Source organism: Saccopteryx bilineata, chromosome 1 (genome assembly GCF_036850765.1).
Source record: "Saccopteryx bilineata isolate mSacBil1 chromosome 1, mSacBil1_pri_phased_curated, whole genome shotgun sequence".
NCBI classification, from domain to species: domain Eukaryota; kingdom Metazoa; phylum Chordata; class Mammalia; order Chiroptera; family Emballonuridae; genus Saccopteryx; species Saccopteryx bilineata.
In genome coordinates, this window is record NC_089490.1 from 350,604,778 (window position 1) to 350,621,544 (window position 16,767).

The window sequence follows — 16,767 nt, forward strand, 5'->3', positions numbered from 1 at the left end:
TTGCATGGCCATCATGTTGCTAAGTAATTGAAGTCTCTAGGATTCCCACTATAACGCCTCATCTCCTTCAGTCCTTAGTAAACTCTGCCTCTTTTCCCTATGACACATTCCATCCACTTGGTCCCTGAGCACTAAAGCTGTTACGCTTTTCTTATAACATGTCATGTGTTTTTTCTTATTGTTCTTTTAATTTTTTTTTCTCTGAATATTTTTCTCCCTCTTCCTGCTATATCAAGCATCCTTCCAAATTCTCTGAGTAAGAGTAATTTCCCTTTTGATAACCTTTTATGAAACCAAAAATACTACTATCTCCTTGACACAGGTTTCAAATTTATCCTAACCAAAATTAATTCATCTTATCCCCTAGTTTCACCAACATTTTTTTGTTTGTGTCAATTAATGACACCAAAATCTACCATATAACTTAACTTGTTCTGGGTTTCTTTTTTTTCTTTTCTTAGCATATGATCATTGGCCAATTTTTAATTTTTTTATCTTTACAAACTTCTATTTATACTTTATCATAGCTGCTGTTACATTTCACTTTTATCCATTTTTTTTACTACAGTAGCCTTCTAAATGATTCCTTGCCTTTTGTCAACATTTAAGACCATTCTTAACATTTGTTCTAATTTAATAATGATGCAGTATAAATTTAGTCAAATGTTTTATTTTTTGAAAAAAAATGGCACTGTGTATTTTCTAAGTCCAAACATTTATGCACAATTTCCTTCTGATATTTCAGTCCATTTAAATTCAGTCTTTGCTCCAATAACCATCTGAAAAGCACCTTACCCTATAGCTTTGCTCAATTATATTCACTTATACTTGTTATGCTAACACCTTTTTTGTATTTACGTGGATGACAATCAGTATTGAATGTCTAACACAGGCCTTTATCCCCATCTAACTCATATTTGCCATTCAAGAACCTAATTCAGAAATGAACTTCAATAAATTTTCCTTGACGTCCTTGGGTCAAGAGAGTATTCTCCTTATTTTATAGGAACTGGTATTAAACTAACACTTTGTTTTAATTTTAACTTTCTCTACTCAGAGTGTAAATAGTTGAAGACATGTTTTATATATTTCTCTATATTTTAGCATTATCCAATTTTCTTTGATAAAATATGTGCTCAATAAATGCAATGAAGATATTTTTATTTAATTGGTAAGGTAATAAATGCAAATAATAATTTTTATATTATGAGCAGAAGAGTGATTAAAACAGTAACCACAGTGCTGCATGCATTAGAACTTTTGCAATATTGACTTTCACCTTAATTTATTTATTTTCTTATTTCCCTACCTAGACTGAAGTTGCCTCCATCTGTACAATGTCTGTCTTCAATAACTCTGGTCTATACCCTCGCTTCCTTCTGACAGGCCTCTCTGGCTTTGAAAGCAGATACAGCTTGATTTCCCTCCCCATCTTCTTTGTTTATGTTACCTCAGTGGCAGGGAATATTACTGTCCTATTTATCATCAGAACTGAGCCTTCCCTCCACCAACCTATGTACTACTTTCTATCAATGTTGGCACTTACTGACCTGGGTCTATCCATTACAACCTTGCCTACCATGTTCAGTGTCTTCTGGTTCCATGCCCGGGAGATCTCCTTCAATGCTTGTCTGGTCCAGATGTATTTCATTCATGTTTTCTCAATTATTGAGTCAGGTGTGCTGTTAGCCATGGCCTTTGACCGCTTTTTAGCCATCCGAGAGCCTCTGCATTATGCAGCCATTCTAACTAATAGTATAATCATTGGGATTGGGTTGGCAATTGCTGGAAGGGCTTTGGCTCTGGTCTTCCCAGTTTCCTTCCTCCTCAAGAGGCTCCAATATCATGCTGTCAATATTCTCTCCTATCCCTTCTGCCTGCACCAGGACCTCATAAAGACAACTGTATCCAGTCATCGGGTCAGCAGTATCTATGGTCTCATGGTGGTCATCAGCTCCATGGGACTTGATTCAGTGCTCCTCCTGATCTCCTATATCTTCATCCTTGGCACAGTGTTGAGTATAGCCTCCAAAACAGAGAGTGTGAAAGCCCTCAATACTTGCATCTCCCACATCTGTGCTGTACTCACCTTCTACACACCAATGATTGGGCTATCTATGATCCGTCGCTATGGGGGCAATGCTTCTCCAATTGTCCATGTGCTCATGGCTAATGTCTACTTGCTGGTTCCACCCCTTATGAACCCCATTGTCTACACTGTCAAAACCAAGCAAATCCGTGACAGAATTTTCAAGAAATTCAAACAGCAGAAAGTTTAGATAAAAGAGACTCTAAAACACAACTTTTCTCTCCTTTCCCTTTATATTTATATGAGTACTTCATACTGATATAGAATTTTAAATGTAAATATTCCTGATAATATTTTGCCCTTAAGAAACTACCATATTTCCCCATGTATAAGATACACCTTAATTTTGAGGCCCAAAATTTGGAGAAAAAATGTATTACACAAAGTTATTGACCTCAATTTTTATCCATCATAAAATTCATATAACTCCTCATTTGCATGAAAAAGTGGGAAATGCAAGTAAAAAAAAAACTACAACTACTGTATAAGATGCACCCAGTTTTTAGACCCCAAATTTTTTGAAAAAGGGTGTGTCTTATACATGGGGAAATATGATAGACATGAACCTCAATAATAGTAAATTCTATATTTTAGGTATAGAGAATAAAGGCATGGTTTATTTTATATTCATATTGATATACTAAAGAATATGGTCACTAGATCACATTAGTTCTTCTTAGAAGAACTCTGACTTTCCTTTTAATAATCAGGAATTAGTATTTGTAAAATTAAGAACCATCAAATCAACTTTCTAGTGCAGTTATACCTTGTAAGTGTTCTCAATTTCTAAAGAAGTTTAGATAGATTTCAAGATGACTCTAATATAGACTTTGTAGTCAAGAGCAACAATATTTCCCCCACAAAATTGACCTTAACATGAAAATATTTTTATGCATTTTAAAAAGCCATCTATTCAGGAGGAAAGACTTCTATAGAGATAAAGTGATGAAGTTCAGCACACTTTTAGAAGAATAAAAGGAAGACAACTTGGCCTAAATAAGTCAACTGATTTGGATGGCTCTCAAATGATCCATAAGTCATAATATTTCTGTGTTTGGAATTTACAGAGCAATCTTTGTATTCTTAGTAGGTAGACAGTTCTGAGACCCAGATTTTACCCATTTTGATCTGCTTTTAATCTGTGAGTCATTGAAAGAGAAATGTTAAATATCATAACAGATGTGTCTATTTCTCCTGATTATGCTACCTGCTTTCCCCCAGGCATTTTGATGTTTTGCTTTTAAGGATGTAGATATTAAGATTTGTTATGTCTTCTTGGGAATCACTTCATCAAAAGGTAATGCTTTTCTTTATCTTTGATAATTCTTTCCATTTTAAAGTGTCCTTTTTGAAATTAATATAGCTTGTCTAGCTTTCTTTTGATTAATGTTATCATGGTATATATTTTTCCTTTTCTTTATCTAAAAAATAAGTATTTTTAAGGTCTTAGTTTGTTAAGTACCATTTTATTTTAAAAAAATTTTAGGCCCTGGCTGGTGGCTCGGTGGATAGAGCATCTGCCAAGTGATGGTGGCACACAAGAGAAGCCACCATTTGATTCATACCCACTCCTTCTCCCCTTTCTAGCCCTCTTCTACTTCTGCAGCGAGTGGCTTAATAGGTATGAGTGTGGTCCTGAGAGCTGAGGAGAGCTCTGTTGGAGCTATCCTCAGAGTGATAAAAATAGTTTGGTACATGAGCATTGGCCCTAGATGACGTTGTTGGGTGGATCCCAGTCTGGCTGCATGCGGAGTCTGCCTCACTATTTTCCTTCCTCTCACCTAAAAAAATAAAAATAATAATAAAATAAAATTTAACAGCTTTCCAGAATATAACTTACATATCATAGAATAACCTTTAAAATATATATATCTCAATATTTTTTAAGTGTAGTAACAGATATGTATAACTGTTAATTTTTATCCAAAAAAAAAAAAATTTCATAGTCCTTAGCTGTCACCTCTGCCCCATATCCTTCACCTAGACCTAAAAAAACCACTAATCGATTTTTTTTTGCTAAATAGATTTTCTTAATTTTGACTTTTTTTTTTTGTATTTCTCTGAAGCTGGAAATGGGGAGAGACAGTCAGACAGACTTCCGCATGAGCCCGACCGGGATCCACCCGGCTCGCCCACCAGGGGGCGATGCTCTGCCCCTCCGAGGCGTCGCTCTGTCGCAACCAGAGCCACTCTAGCACTTGGGGCAGAGGCCAAGGAGCCATCCCCAGCGCCCGCGCCATCTTTGCTCCAATGGAGCCTCGGCTGCAGGAGGGGAAGAGAGAGACAGAGAGGAAGGAGAGGGGGAGGGGTGGAGAAGCAGATGGGCGCTTCTCTTGTGTGCCCTGGCCGGGAATCGAATCCGGGACTTCTGCACGCCAGGCCGACGCTCTACCACTGAGCCAACCGGCCAGGGCCAATTTTGACTTTTGTATGAATGCAATAATAAAATATATAATATTTGTGGCTAAATTTTTCAATTTAGCATTAGTTGTAGTATGTATCTTTAGTCCTTTTATGTTTAAGTAATATTTTATTTTATGATGTTATTAAAATGGTTTAAAGATGTCCTTTGTGTATTGACCTGTACATTTTCCCAGCATATATTTCAGAGCAAGTACGTCCTTTGGCTTAAACCCACTGTCACCAGATTGAAATTCTTACATATCCAATTGCTTTAAATACATCCCAAATAAATGCAGTTGTAACCATATAAAGACTGTCTGATTTGTATACCTCACAAAACTACACCCAACTTCTCCTAGCTATAGATAAGACAAACCCTAAGATTATAGAACACTCTGAACTACTGCTGCCCTTCAGAGGGCTCTGACCCAGAGACTACCTTTCACGTTACTGCAAGATGTTATTAGGAAACATATGCCCCCTATTCCTTGACCCAGCAGTTCCAATGCCTTTTTCTTTTGTGTTGATGGCCCTGACCACTACCCTTGGAAAGTCTCCTGCTGTGTGGTACTTTCCCTAACCTACAACCTGTCCAATGGCTGCTCAAGAAAACTCCTTGTGTGCTACTGCCATCTCATGGTAAAGCCTTTTCGTTGATCGCTCTCCACATTCATTGAGACACTAATATAAATCAGTGTAGAATAGCTGGAATCCCAAGATTTCCACTGACCAAATGACTAAACAAATGGTTAAACAAATATACATTTAAGCAAATTAATTGAATCCATTACAAGAAGGCTCAGATATTAGAAATCTGATCCTCAAAAAATTATGAGAAAAAGGATTGATAAGAAATTTCAGCAACTTGGCAACTTTTGAACAAAAGTAGGGATTTAAGAATGACAATGTAGTAATAGAGATAAAATATAAGAATATGCTGCATATATTCAGTAAATACGTAAATGTTCAGTTCATTAATTGATCAGTAAGCAACAACATTCTGAGATGAATGTGTTGGGAGTTAGACTTAGAGTCATACTTGCAACTATGTTTTTCATCTCTTCTCTCGTTTTTATCCCTCTACTCAACTTATCCACCAGCTCTATACACATATTACATCAGCTTCAGTAGCACAACCCCCTCTTTATGATTACAGAATATTTTAATAGAGTTCTTTTTCTTTTTTGCAAGAGAGACACAGAAAGGGAGAGACAGATAGGAACAGACAAATAGGAAGGGAGAGAGGTGAGAAACATCAACTCCTTGTTGCAGCACTTTAGTTATTCATTGATTGCTTTCTCATACTTGCCTTGACCGAGAGGTGGGGTGGGCTCCCACTGAGCCAGTGAGCCCTGGTTCAAATCAGCAACCTTGCACTCAAGCCAGTGATCATTGGGCTCAAGCCAGAGACTATGGGGTCATATCTATAATCCCATGCTCAAACCAGCAACCCCATACTCAAGCTGGTGAGCCCATGCTCAAGTCAAATGAGCTTGTGCTCAAGCCAGCAACCTCAGGGTTTTGAACTTGGGTCCTCAGCATTCTAGGTCAATGCTTTATCCACTGTGCCACTGACTCGTCAGGCTGTATTTTATTTTTTTAAGTGTTCACTTTGAAATAAACAACCATGGCTCTAATTAAGTCAGGCAAGATTGGCTGACATTGAAGTGTGCTGAAAGATTAAGTGCATGCTTTCGACTATGCAGAGTTAGGAAGGAAGCATCTCCTTCCTAAACACCTGATGTATGTGTATTTGTTTGTGAATTTCTTCAGCAATTTAAATAAACCACTAAAAATGTCCCTGTACTTCAGTATTGCAAAGTATATTTGAACATATGGGCCTCATGGTATAAGACAATTAAAATTAAATGCAAAAATAATTGATGAAAAAATATTTCATTTATCTGTATTTTCAAGCTTTTGTAATAAATTAGGAAATCTCATCCACTGATTTGCATATTGGGTCATCTGTCCCGCATCAATATTTGTTTAGCATCTTTTATTTACCACTATTATAGCCCTAACCAACAGTATTATTTATCATCAGTATTCGGTATTGCCCTGGCTGGTTGGCTCAGTGGTAGAGTTTCAGCCTGCCATGTGGAAGTCCTGGGTTTGATTCCTGGTCAGGGCACACAGGAGAGGTGCCCACCTGCTTCTTCACCCTTCCCCTCCCCTTCTCTCTATCTCTTCCTCTCTTGCAGCCAAGGCTCCACTGGAGAAAAATTGGCCCAGGCCCTGAGGATGGTTCCATGGCCTCTGCCTCAGGTGCTAGAATGGCTCCAGTTGCAATGAAGAAACAGCCCAGATGGTAGAGCATCGCCCCCTAGTGGGCTTGCTGGGTGGATTCCAGTCCAGGTGCATGTGAGGGAGTCTGTCTCTTTGCCTCCCTGCTTCTCACTTCAGAAAAATACACACACACAATAAAATATTCTCTATTAACATGTAAGTAACCTGAATAGAAGATTATATATTTTATTTTTTTCAGTGCCCATCATTGTGTCTGGAACATACTACCTATTTATTTTATGTTTATTAAAAGCATGTCAATCTTGAAGTTTAGCCAATTTAGAAGTTATGAAAAAGAAATATGCTAGAAAAAAGAAAAGAATCAATTATATGATATCTGGAAAACCTATTAATATAGAGCTCACTTGTTCTACTAATTAATTATGTAGACAGAAATTAAAATAAATGTTAGCAAAAATATGTCTCCAAATACATATAAAATAGAGAAAGCTCATTGATATAACTAGTCAGGCTCTCACTAAAGATTTTCTAACTAAATTCAGAATTAATTTATATAAACACTAGTATTACAATTAACATTGAACTCTGCAAATCAAAATTCTTCTATTAGTAAAATAGACCCTTCTTAATCACATGTGGCATAAAACTAAGTAATATTATTTTAAGGAACAAAAAACATTTTTTGTTACGGTATTACAAAGGCTCATAGGTTTGATGTAAGAGTTGTAAGAGCAAGGGAACCTGTAGCATTCTAAAACTCTTTAAGAGAACCACAGCGTCCCCAACAGCCACTCTCTTTACCTCTCTCTGCTTCCATCAGTATATTTGGTGAAGAACATCGTCACAAGAGGAAGAAATGAGAGCAGGGAGGGCACTGCTGAAATTTCAACCTGAGGAAAGAGTGAACTTTACTCTCAACTCCACTTAATGGTATAGGGAAAGGACCGCATAGTGCACCTTACTTAACATCCTTAAACCAGAACCGATGCTGATACCCACAGATAAAAAGTTAATGTGATTAGAAAAACTGGGTCATGTGTCAATCTGGATGGCATTGCCAGAGTCATTGTGACTTGAGGAAATAGAAGTTTCTCTTTCTAGAAGTTTTAAAGAAGAGGTATTTGGCAGAAATAAACAAAACAAAATTCAATAAATGTAAACAAAACAAAACCAGCATTTGTGTACAAAAACTTGAAAGATAGCAGAATCACATCTCCAAACTTTTCAGTGAGAAGTAATAGTGTTCAGAATATCATTTAATAGTAACAATTAATAAATAATACATAAAAATATTAACATGGTAACCAGTAGAAATTTTATTTGGAGTGCTTAGAAAGTTAAGACATCTTTGTATTTCAGCAAGGATTAGGAACCAACAATACTGATTTTAAATATTCGATGGAAATATTGTCACCTTTAGAATGCTATGATTAAAGAAATTATTAAAGTATAGTTGGCATATGATGTTATATTAGTTTCAGATGTACAATATAGTAAGTAATTTGACATTTATATATCTTATGATGTAATCACCACACTAAGTGTAAAAACCTGGTATTTTTTTTAAAAGAACACTAGTCAGATTGGATTAGGATCCCAATTTACTCCACTATGACCTAATTTTAACTTAATTATATCTGCAATGACCTTATTTCCAAAATAGGTCACATTCTGAGGTACTGGGTAGTTCTATAATATCTGACTTATGAGGGGGGAATTAAACTAATTACAGACTATAAACTCTAAAATTAACCATAGTTGAGGACAAAGTAATTTTTAGTTATAGAAAGATTCTGAAACTGTACCTCCCACTCATCCCATCCTTAGAACTTACAAAGGGCCTGTTCCAGGAAAGCTAGGGAGTTACCTGTGAAATGGGGAGATACGAGGTACGGGGAACAGTGAATCCAAAACGAGAGACTAAATACGGGCTATTGCCATCTGGGCACATGGAAAGCAACCAGTTCAGATCAGAGTTGAGGAATTGGGGCTACTGAGAGGGAGGTCTTCCAGAAAAGAAAAGGGTAATTAAATCTATACCTATTGGGATACTTCATATTGTAGATTTCTAAAAAAAAATCCAAACTGTCTTGGTCATTAAAGGGAATTTATTGGCTCTTGCAACAATAAAGATGTGGGTCTGGTTTCACATAAGAGTTGTTCAGATAACTATATTTTGTTAACGGGGACCACATTTGTTTCAATACATGCTCTTGAGAATCTGTGTCTCATCTTGTTCTTCTTAAACTAAGTTTCTTTTATGGATCGAAGATATCTTTTAGCAGCTCTCAAGATTAGATGCACCCATGTTCACACTTACAGAGGAAGAAATGTGCCTTTTGCATGTTTTAAGATGATCTCTGATTATGTGTAAAGGCCTGATTTGACCCAAGAAAATATTTTAGTGTATATATGAAGAAAAATAAAAATTATAAATTTACCAGAGGAGATAGCTTTAATGTTTATATGGAGTGATGGAGAATACTGGCAGTATCAGATGAAAGATATTACTTCTCATACTTTGTAGTCAATGTTTTCTTTCTTAAGTCAGATGCTATCTTAAATAGGATTCCAGAACCTCAGTGAAGAAGTTAATACTGTGTAATAAAATGTTCTAATTCTTTCAAGCTAAAAAATTTCTTTCTAATAAAATCCACAAGATATATACATAATTGACTCTCCAATTAGAAAAGATATTTAATATTGTTAGAGATTTCAGAAGAAAAATGGCTGTAGAATGGGTAAAATGTGATTTTCAGTCTTTTTTGCATGAATAATACCTATAGAGATGTTCTTGTGAGTAGAAACCTGTAATAATAATTTTAATAACAAAAACAGTAATAATAATAATAATGATAAATTGACCACTTAATATATACAGTAAATTATTTTAAATACCTCAGAAACATTTAATTTATGTCTCAAAACTTTTCAATGAGGGAGGCACTATTTTGATTCCTATTTCATAGTGAAGAAAATTGAGGAACAGAAATGGTATATAAGTCACCCAAAGTCACTTAACTAGTAATGTGGCAGAACCAGGATTTGAACTCCAGCACTCTGAATGTCTGACTGAAATTTATACTTTCACCAATAAGACTTTTGGAATTTGTATACATAAAATTGTGGTGGCGGTGGTAGTAGGGAATTCACATACAGAAAACAGTGTGAAAAAAAAGATCATTGATCTGTGTCCTTTGTGTTAATCAGAGAAACTCGAAGAAATTAGAAAAGGCTAGAAAACACTGTTTAAAAAAAGGAATAGTAACATTTAAAACCAAAAAAAGGCCTCCCATCCTAGTTTAGGTATTTGAAATTAAATTGTCTAGTTTCTTCTATGTGTAGGTCAGTAACCTATAGAATTGGACTACATATTCACTAACATGGAGGTATATATCTTTTTTCACATGTGTTGAATATAAATGACAATAACTGTATTTTTTCCCCACTTTTTATTTTTATTTACATATTTTGGGTTGCTTCTCTATGTCTTGGGATTTTCTGTTTCTGGAATAGAATTTAGAAGTTTGTGACCAGTCTCTGAGGACTCAATCCCAGAGCTCTGTGTAAAAAGAGCATTCTAAAAAGGTCCTTAGGTGCCAGAAGTCTCATATAAACATGTCCTCCACTCACTACTCAAAAAGAGAAGTACATGCTGTGAGCTTGGAGCTTTGTGTAAGTGTCAATTGCTATGCAAGAGGCAAATCAGCTGTTGATTTGTGGTGAATTTGTGGGAGTAAATGGAAAGACACTTAGGCAACGTAGGATGAGAACTGGACCATTGGGACCACCAGGCAGGAAAAAAATATTCATATGTTTTTAAAAGTAAGTAGGATTATTTTTCAAATATCTCAGAAAGATCCAATGCATTTAATATTATCCAGTCAATTGCATTGTATGAAATAAATCAATTTAAGGCAGCAGGAAGGAACAAAGCTAGTGGAGACCTACTGTTGACACTAGGCTCTTAATGTTGTTCCAAAATAAGCAGCATGAACTCAGTAATCTTGATCTTGGCTATCATCTTTCTGCTAGGCATTTTTTTTTTTAATCAGCAAGGGTATCTATGTTTATAGAACACAAGTAATAAGAGTCAGCACACCTGGCAGCACTGGCTGTCTCTCTGATGTACTGAACTCAGAAAAGATAGTTTAAAAATTATTTTTTACTTTGGTATGTTTTCTATATTGAAGAAGAAAAGATAATCAAAAATGATTTAAAAAAGCAAAGCTATACAGTACTGAAGATATCATGAAGGATTTTTATGCTTTAATTACAACTGTTGTGCCACATACCCTAGGGTAAGTTTCTCTCATTCTGAGTAGCTTGATTCAATTCTGTAGCATTTTGAAGTCATTGTTTGAGTGCCTTCACCATTCCGTTTAGATAATTCTCAAATAGACTCTTCTCTATTGAGACACTGCCATACCATACAGTTACAAAAAAATACCTTCTCTAGTACTAAAAACATCTGAGGCTCTCAGGGTTTTCCACCCAGATTTCCAGTGTCTTGACCTGGTGGCAACAGTTAACCAAGTAAGGATGTGCTTCATAGTAATGACAAAAGTAACACAGATAAAACTAACAGATGCTCTGAGAATACCCTATATAATGTGGATACTGAGCAAAAGTGGGCAAATGGCATTGGACTACTTTTCTTGAACCTTTCCCAGTGGATCCTCTGTGCAGTTCCTGCTCCTGGCCAAGCATCTCAAGGTAGCAACCCCTGTTCTAAGAACATGGGACTGTGTCTCATAATCTGGTTTGGTGTCTGTGAAAAACCACTGGGCTTAGGTCAGAGTTTTTACATACGTATCTCTACGACGAATAATGAGGAGCCAGAGAATTCAAGGTTTTTATTGTGTGAGTACCTATACACTTGGATCTATAATATTTTTATTATGGATTACTTACAGGCATTTTTGAATGCCCCGGTGGTATATTAACTGGCCTTAAGTGCAGTCTTGATATTTTTAGTGTCACACACCAGAGAGTGAATTTCCCACAGTGGAATCTCATCTTATTCTCCTCGAAAGTGAATGGCAAGCTTTAATTATTAGAGGTGTGCACTGAGCTTGCCGCAAGATTCCATGTTTGTAATTAAAACTCAATCAGTAGGCAGAATGGAAACTGAATATGACCTGATCCTGGCCTATTAATTGGCTAGGAAGCTGAATCAATATATGTCTTTCAGTAACAGGCCTACTCATAGTAAACTTGCCATCAACTCTGCGCTGAAACAATAAGCTAGCAATTGATGTCTATCTCTTTCCTCCTCTGATCTCTCTTCTGATAGCATTCTTCTTGCTCCTTTTTCCCCCTACAGGAGGAGCAGCTTCACCCTCTTTGATCTTTGACCGGTGACAAAATGATACACCTAAACAGGAGCCTTTTTCACCCAGTCACGTTTTTCCTCATTGGAATCCCTGGTATGGAAGAGGTTCATGCCTGGATCTCCCTGCCTTTCTGCTCTTTTTACCTTGTGGCTTTACTGGGCAATGCCACAATTCTGCTAGTCATCAAGGCTGAGAAGACCCTCCGGGAGCCGATGTTCTACTTTCTGGCCATTCTTTCATCAGTTGATTTGGCCGTTTCCACAAACTCTGTGCCCCGCATGCTAGGTATCTTCTGGTTTGATGCACATGAGATTAATTTTGGAGCATGTGTGGCCCAGATGTTTTTAATCCATGCCTTCACTGGCATGGAGGCTGAGGTCTTACTGGCTATGGCCTTTGACCGTTATGTGGCAATCTGTGTTCCACTCCGCTACACAACTATCTTAACACCTCGAGTGCTGATAGGCATCAGCATGTGTATTGTAATTCGTCCAGTTCTAGTTATACTTCCCATAATCTATCTCATCTACCGCCTACCCTTTTGTCAGGCTCGGATAATAGCTCATTCCTACTGTGAGCACATGGGCATTGCAAAGTTGTCCTGTGGAAACATTCGTATTAATGCTATCTATGGGCTCTTTGTTGTTTCTTTCTTTGTTCTCAACCTGGTCCTCATTGGCATTTCCTATGTCTACATTCTTCGTGCTGTCTTCCAACTCCCCTCGCAGGATGCACGGCTAAAAGCCCTGAGCACCTGTGGTTCTCATGTTGGGGTCATCTGTTTTTTCTATATTCCCTCGGTCTTCTCTTTCCTTACTCACCGGTTTGGGCACAACATACCCCATTATATCCACATTCTTATTGCCAACCTCTACTTGGTTATCCCACCCTCACTCAACCCCATCATTTATGGTGTGAGGACCAAACAGATACGAGAACAAGTGGTCGGTGCTTTTACTAAAAGATAAGGCTTCTATCACATTCTTTTGCTATCACATTTTGGAAGATAGACTTGTGTATTCTTGCCTTAATGGATATCTCCTTGTCCTCACCTACTGCTGCCAGAATATGATACAAAATGCTTTTTCTTAGCTTTGGCTAATGGATTTTAAGACTTATGGAAATTTTATTACATCTCAAGTTCAAAGACCAATGTACTACCCTCGAAAGAAGTTGTAAAGTCTCTCTGTCTCTTCATACATTCATGCAGAATCCTTGAAAGCATAAGGCTGCTTCTTTTCTGGGGCAAGAACATACCTGGGTCTTTTGTGCATTATAATTAGAGAAATGCAGCACTGAAACTTTGATCCTATATCTTTCTTTCTTAATTAATTAATTATTTCATTCATTCATTTATTTAATTTACATTCATTTTGTATTTATCGTTTTTCTTGAATCGTTTTAATTGTAAGGACAAATAAGTGAGCCAAACTAACAAATGTCTGGCCTCATGGAGCTTTCATTCTATTGTGCTCTTAGAAAAAAAATTATAGGCTTTTGGGGAGAGTGACTAACAATACCTAGATAGCAATCTTGAGAACAGAGACTATCACTTACTTAAAAAAAATTTTTTTAAGAGTTTATTTTTTGATTTTACAGAAAGAGGAGGGGTGGGTAGCAAGCAAGCAAGCAGTGTCAACTCATAGTTGCTTTACTTTAGTTGTTCACTACTGCTTGTTGTATGTGCCTGACTGGGCAAGCACAGGGTTTTGAACCAGTGATCTCAGCATTTCAGGTCAACGCTCTATCCACTGTGTCAACACAGGCCAAGCCTGTCAGTTACTTTTTAAATGCATGAAAAACCAAATTTTTTTTTTTTAATAAATTTTTATTAATGGTAATGGGATGACATTAATAAATCAGGGTACATATATTCAAAGAAAACATGTCTAGGTTATTTTGTCATCAAATTATGTTGCAAACCCCTCGCCCAAAGTCAGATTGTCCTCCGTCACCCTCTATCTAGTTCTCTGTGCCCCTCCCCCTCCCCCTAACTCTCTCCCTCCCTCCCTCCCATGTTCTCCCTCCCCCCCACCCTTGGTAACCACCACACTCTTGTCCATGTCTCTTACTCTCATTTTTATGTTCCACCAATGTATGGAATCATGTAGTTCTTGTTTTTTTCTGATTTGCTTATTTCACTCCTTATAATGTTATCAAGATCCCACCATTTTGCTGTAAATGATCTGATGTCATCATTTCTTATGGCTGAGTAGTATTCCATAGTGTATATGTGCCACATCTTCTTTATCCAGTCTTCTATTGAAGGGCTTTTTGGTTGTTTCCATGTCTTGGCCACTGTGAACAGTGCTGCAATGAACATGGGGCTACATGTGTCTTCACGTATCAATGTTTCTGAGGGAAAAACCAAATTTTTTAGCATTATTTTATTTGCTAATAAGTCTGAGTGAAGCGATGTTCTTAGTGAATGTTTGTTTATGATAGCTTGTATTATTAAATTATCAAGTGGTCATTAAACATTTTAATCTCCATAAACTAGGATGAGAGGAAATGCTAACTATATCATAAATGACTCAAAAATAGTTTGATGTTGTGATGCTATTTCAAAGCAGGTTCTGCATGATTGACTTTTTAATTGGGATTATATATGTTGTTTTATATATTTTATGTATATTTACAAATATATTTATAAATGTGTACATTAAATGTAAATGATTAATACTTTTATTTTAAAGGGACCATAATATCTTTGTGTGAATATACTTTTTTGTCGATTTAAATGTTTCTTTTTTAACTATAAAAAACCCCGAATAGCCAAAGCAATCCTAAAGAAAAAGAATGAAGCTGGGGGCATAACAATACCTGACTTCAAACTCTATTATAGGGCCACGACAATCAAAACAGCATGGTATTGGCAGAAAAATAGACACTCAGACCAATGGAACAGAATAGAAAGTCCAGAAATAAAACCACATATATATAGTCAAATAATTTTTGATAAAGGGGCCAACAACACACAATGGAGAAAAGAAAGCCTCTTCAATAAATGGTGCTGGGAAAACTGGAAAGCCACATGCAAAAGAATGAAACTGGACTACAGTCTCTCCCCCTGTACAAAAATTAACTCAAAATGGATCAAAGATCTAAACATAAGACCTGAAACAATTAAGTACATAGAAGAAGACATAGGTACTCAACTCATGGACCTGGGTTTTAAAGAGCATTTTATGAATTTGACTGCAATGGCAAGAGAAGTGAAGGCAAAAATTAATGAATGGGACTACATCAGACTAAGAAGTTTTTGCTCAGCAAGGGAAACTGATAACAAAATAAACAGAAAGCCAACTAAATGGGAAATGATATTTTCAAACAACAGCTCAGATAAGGGCCTAATATCCAAAATATACAAAGAACTCATAAAACTCAACAACAAACAAACAAACAATCCAATAAAAAAATGGGAAGAGGATATGAATAGACACTTCTCCCAGGAAGAAATACAAATGGCCAACAGATATATGAAAAGATGCTCATCTTCTTTAGCTATTAGAGAAATGCAAATCAAAACGGCAATGAGATACCACCTCACACCTGTTCGATTAGCTGTTATTAGCAAGTCAGGTAATAGCAAATGTTGGAGAGGCTGTGGAGAAAAAGGAACCCTCATACACTGTTGGTGGGAATGTAAAGTAGTACAACCATTATGGAAGAAAGTATGGTGGTTCCTCAAAAAACTGAAAATAGAACTACCTTATGACCCAGCAATCCCTCTACTGGGTATATATCCCCAAAACTCAGAAACATTGATACGTAAAGACACATGCAGCCCCATGTGTATTGCAGCATTGTTCACAGTGGCCAGGACATGGAAACAACCAAAAAGCCCATCAATAGATGACTGGATAAAGAAGATGTGGCACATATGCACTATGGAATACTACTCAGCCATAAGAAATGATGACATCGGAACATTTACAGCAAAATGGTGGGATCTTGATAACATGATACGAAGCGAAATAAGTAAATCAGAAAAAAACAGGAACTGTATTATTCCATACGTAGGTGGGACATAATAGTGAAACTAAGAGACATTGATAAGAGTGTGGTGGTTACGGGGGGGAGGGGGGAATGGGAGAGGGATAGGGGGTGGGAGGGGCACAAAGAAAACAAGATAGAAGGTGACAGAGGACAATCTGACTTTGGGTGGTGGGTATGCAACATAATTGAACGACAAGATAACCTGGACTTGTTATCTTTGAATATATGTATCCTGATTTATTGATGTCACCCCATTAAAAAAATAAAATTATAAAAAAATAAAAAAAATAAAATAAAAATAAAAAAATATAAAACAAAATAAATAAATAAATAAATAAATGTTTCTTTTTTTTCACAATCCGCCAAAACAGTATAATAAAAATTTTCTGCACAAAGCTCGTTCTATGTTTGGATGATATTATTATAGAGATACCATTAAATAGATGATATTATTATTCAACATTTCCAATAATCTTCATTTCTTCATTTAGACCTTCTGTCATTTTCCATTAGCTAGGAGTCATCTTTTAGCATTTCTTGTTGTACAGGTCAGTTGACAATGAAATTGGTTGGTTTTTGTTTATCTAAAGATGTCTTTATAACTACTTTAATATTTTATAGACATCTCTTTATAGATAATACAATAAGAAAAGTGAAATATAAATAGATATTTAGAATGTAGAGAGATTA

The 16,767-nt window shown here is 36.3% G+C and overlaps 2 protein-coding genes across 2 annotated transcripts; both read left to right on the forward strand.

The window, feature by feature from the left end:
- The first annotated feature begins 1,337 nt into the window (after positions 1 to 1,337).
- On the forward strand, positions 1,338 to 2,396 carry LOC136320598 (olfactory receptor 51G2-like). The gene has a single exon (XM_066253754.1). The coding sequence runs from the start codon at positions 1,338 to 1,340 to the stop codon at positions 2,277 to 2,279; it is 942 nt and encodes a 313-aa protein (XP_066109851.1). The 3' UTR covers positions 2,280 to 2,396.
- A 9,714-nt stretch (positions 2,397 to 12,110) lies between these two features.
- LOC136320599 (olfactory receptor 52J3) lies at positions 12,111 to 13,046 on the forward strand. Its single transcript, XM_066253756.1, has one exon. It carries the CDS (start codon positions 12,111 to 12,113, stop codon positions 13,044 to 13,046), a length of 936 nt encoding a protein of 311 aa, XP_066109853.1.
- The last annotated feature ends 3,721 nt before the right edge of the window (positions 13,047 to 16,767 follow it).

Bases quoted from the DNA above. Each gene is read 5' to 3' on its own strand.
- LOC136320598 (XM_066253754.1), top strand. From the start codon at position 1,338: ATGTCTGTCTTCAATAACTCTGGTCTATACCCTCGCTTCCTTCTGACA.
- LOC136320599 (XM_066253756.1), top strand. From the start codon at position 12,111: ATGATACACCTAAACAGGAGCCTTTTTCACCCAGTCACGTTTTTCCTC.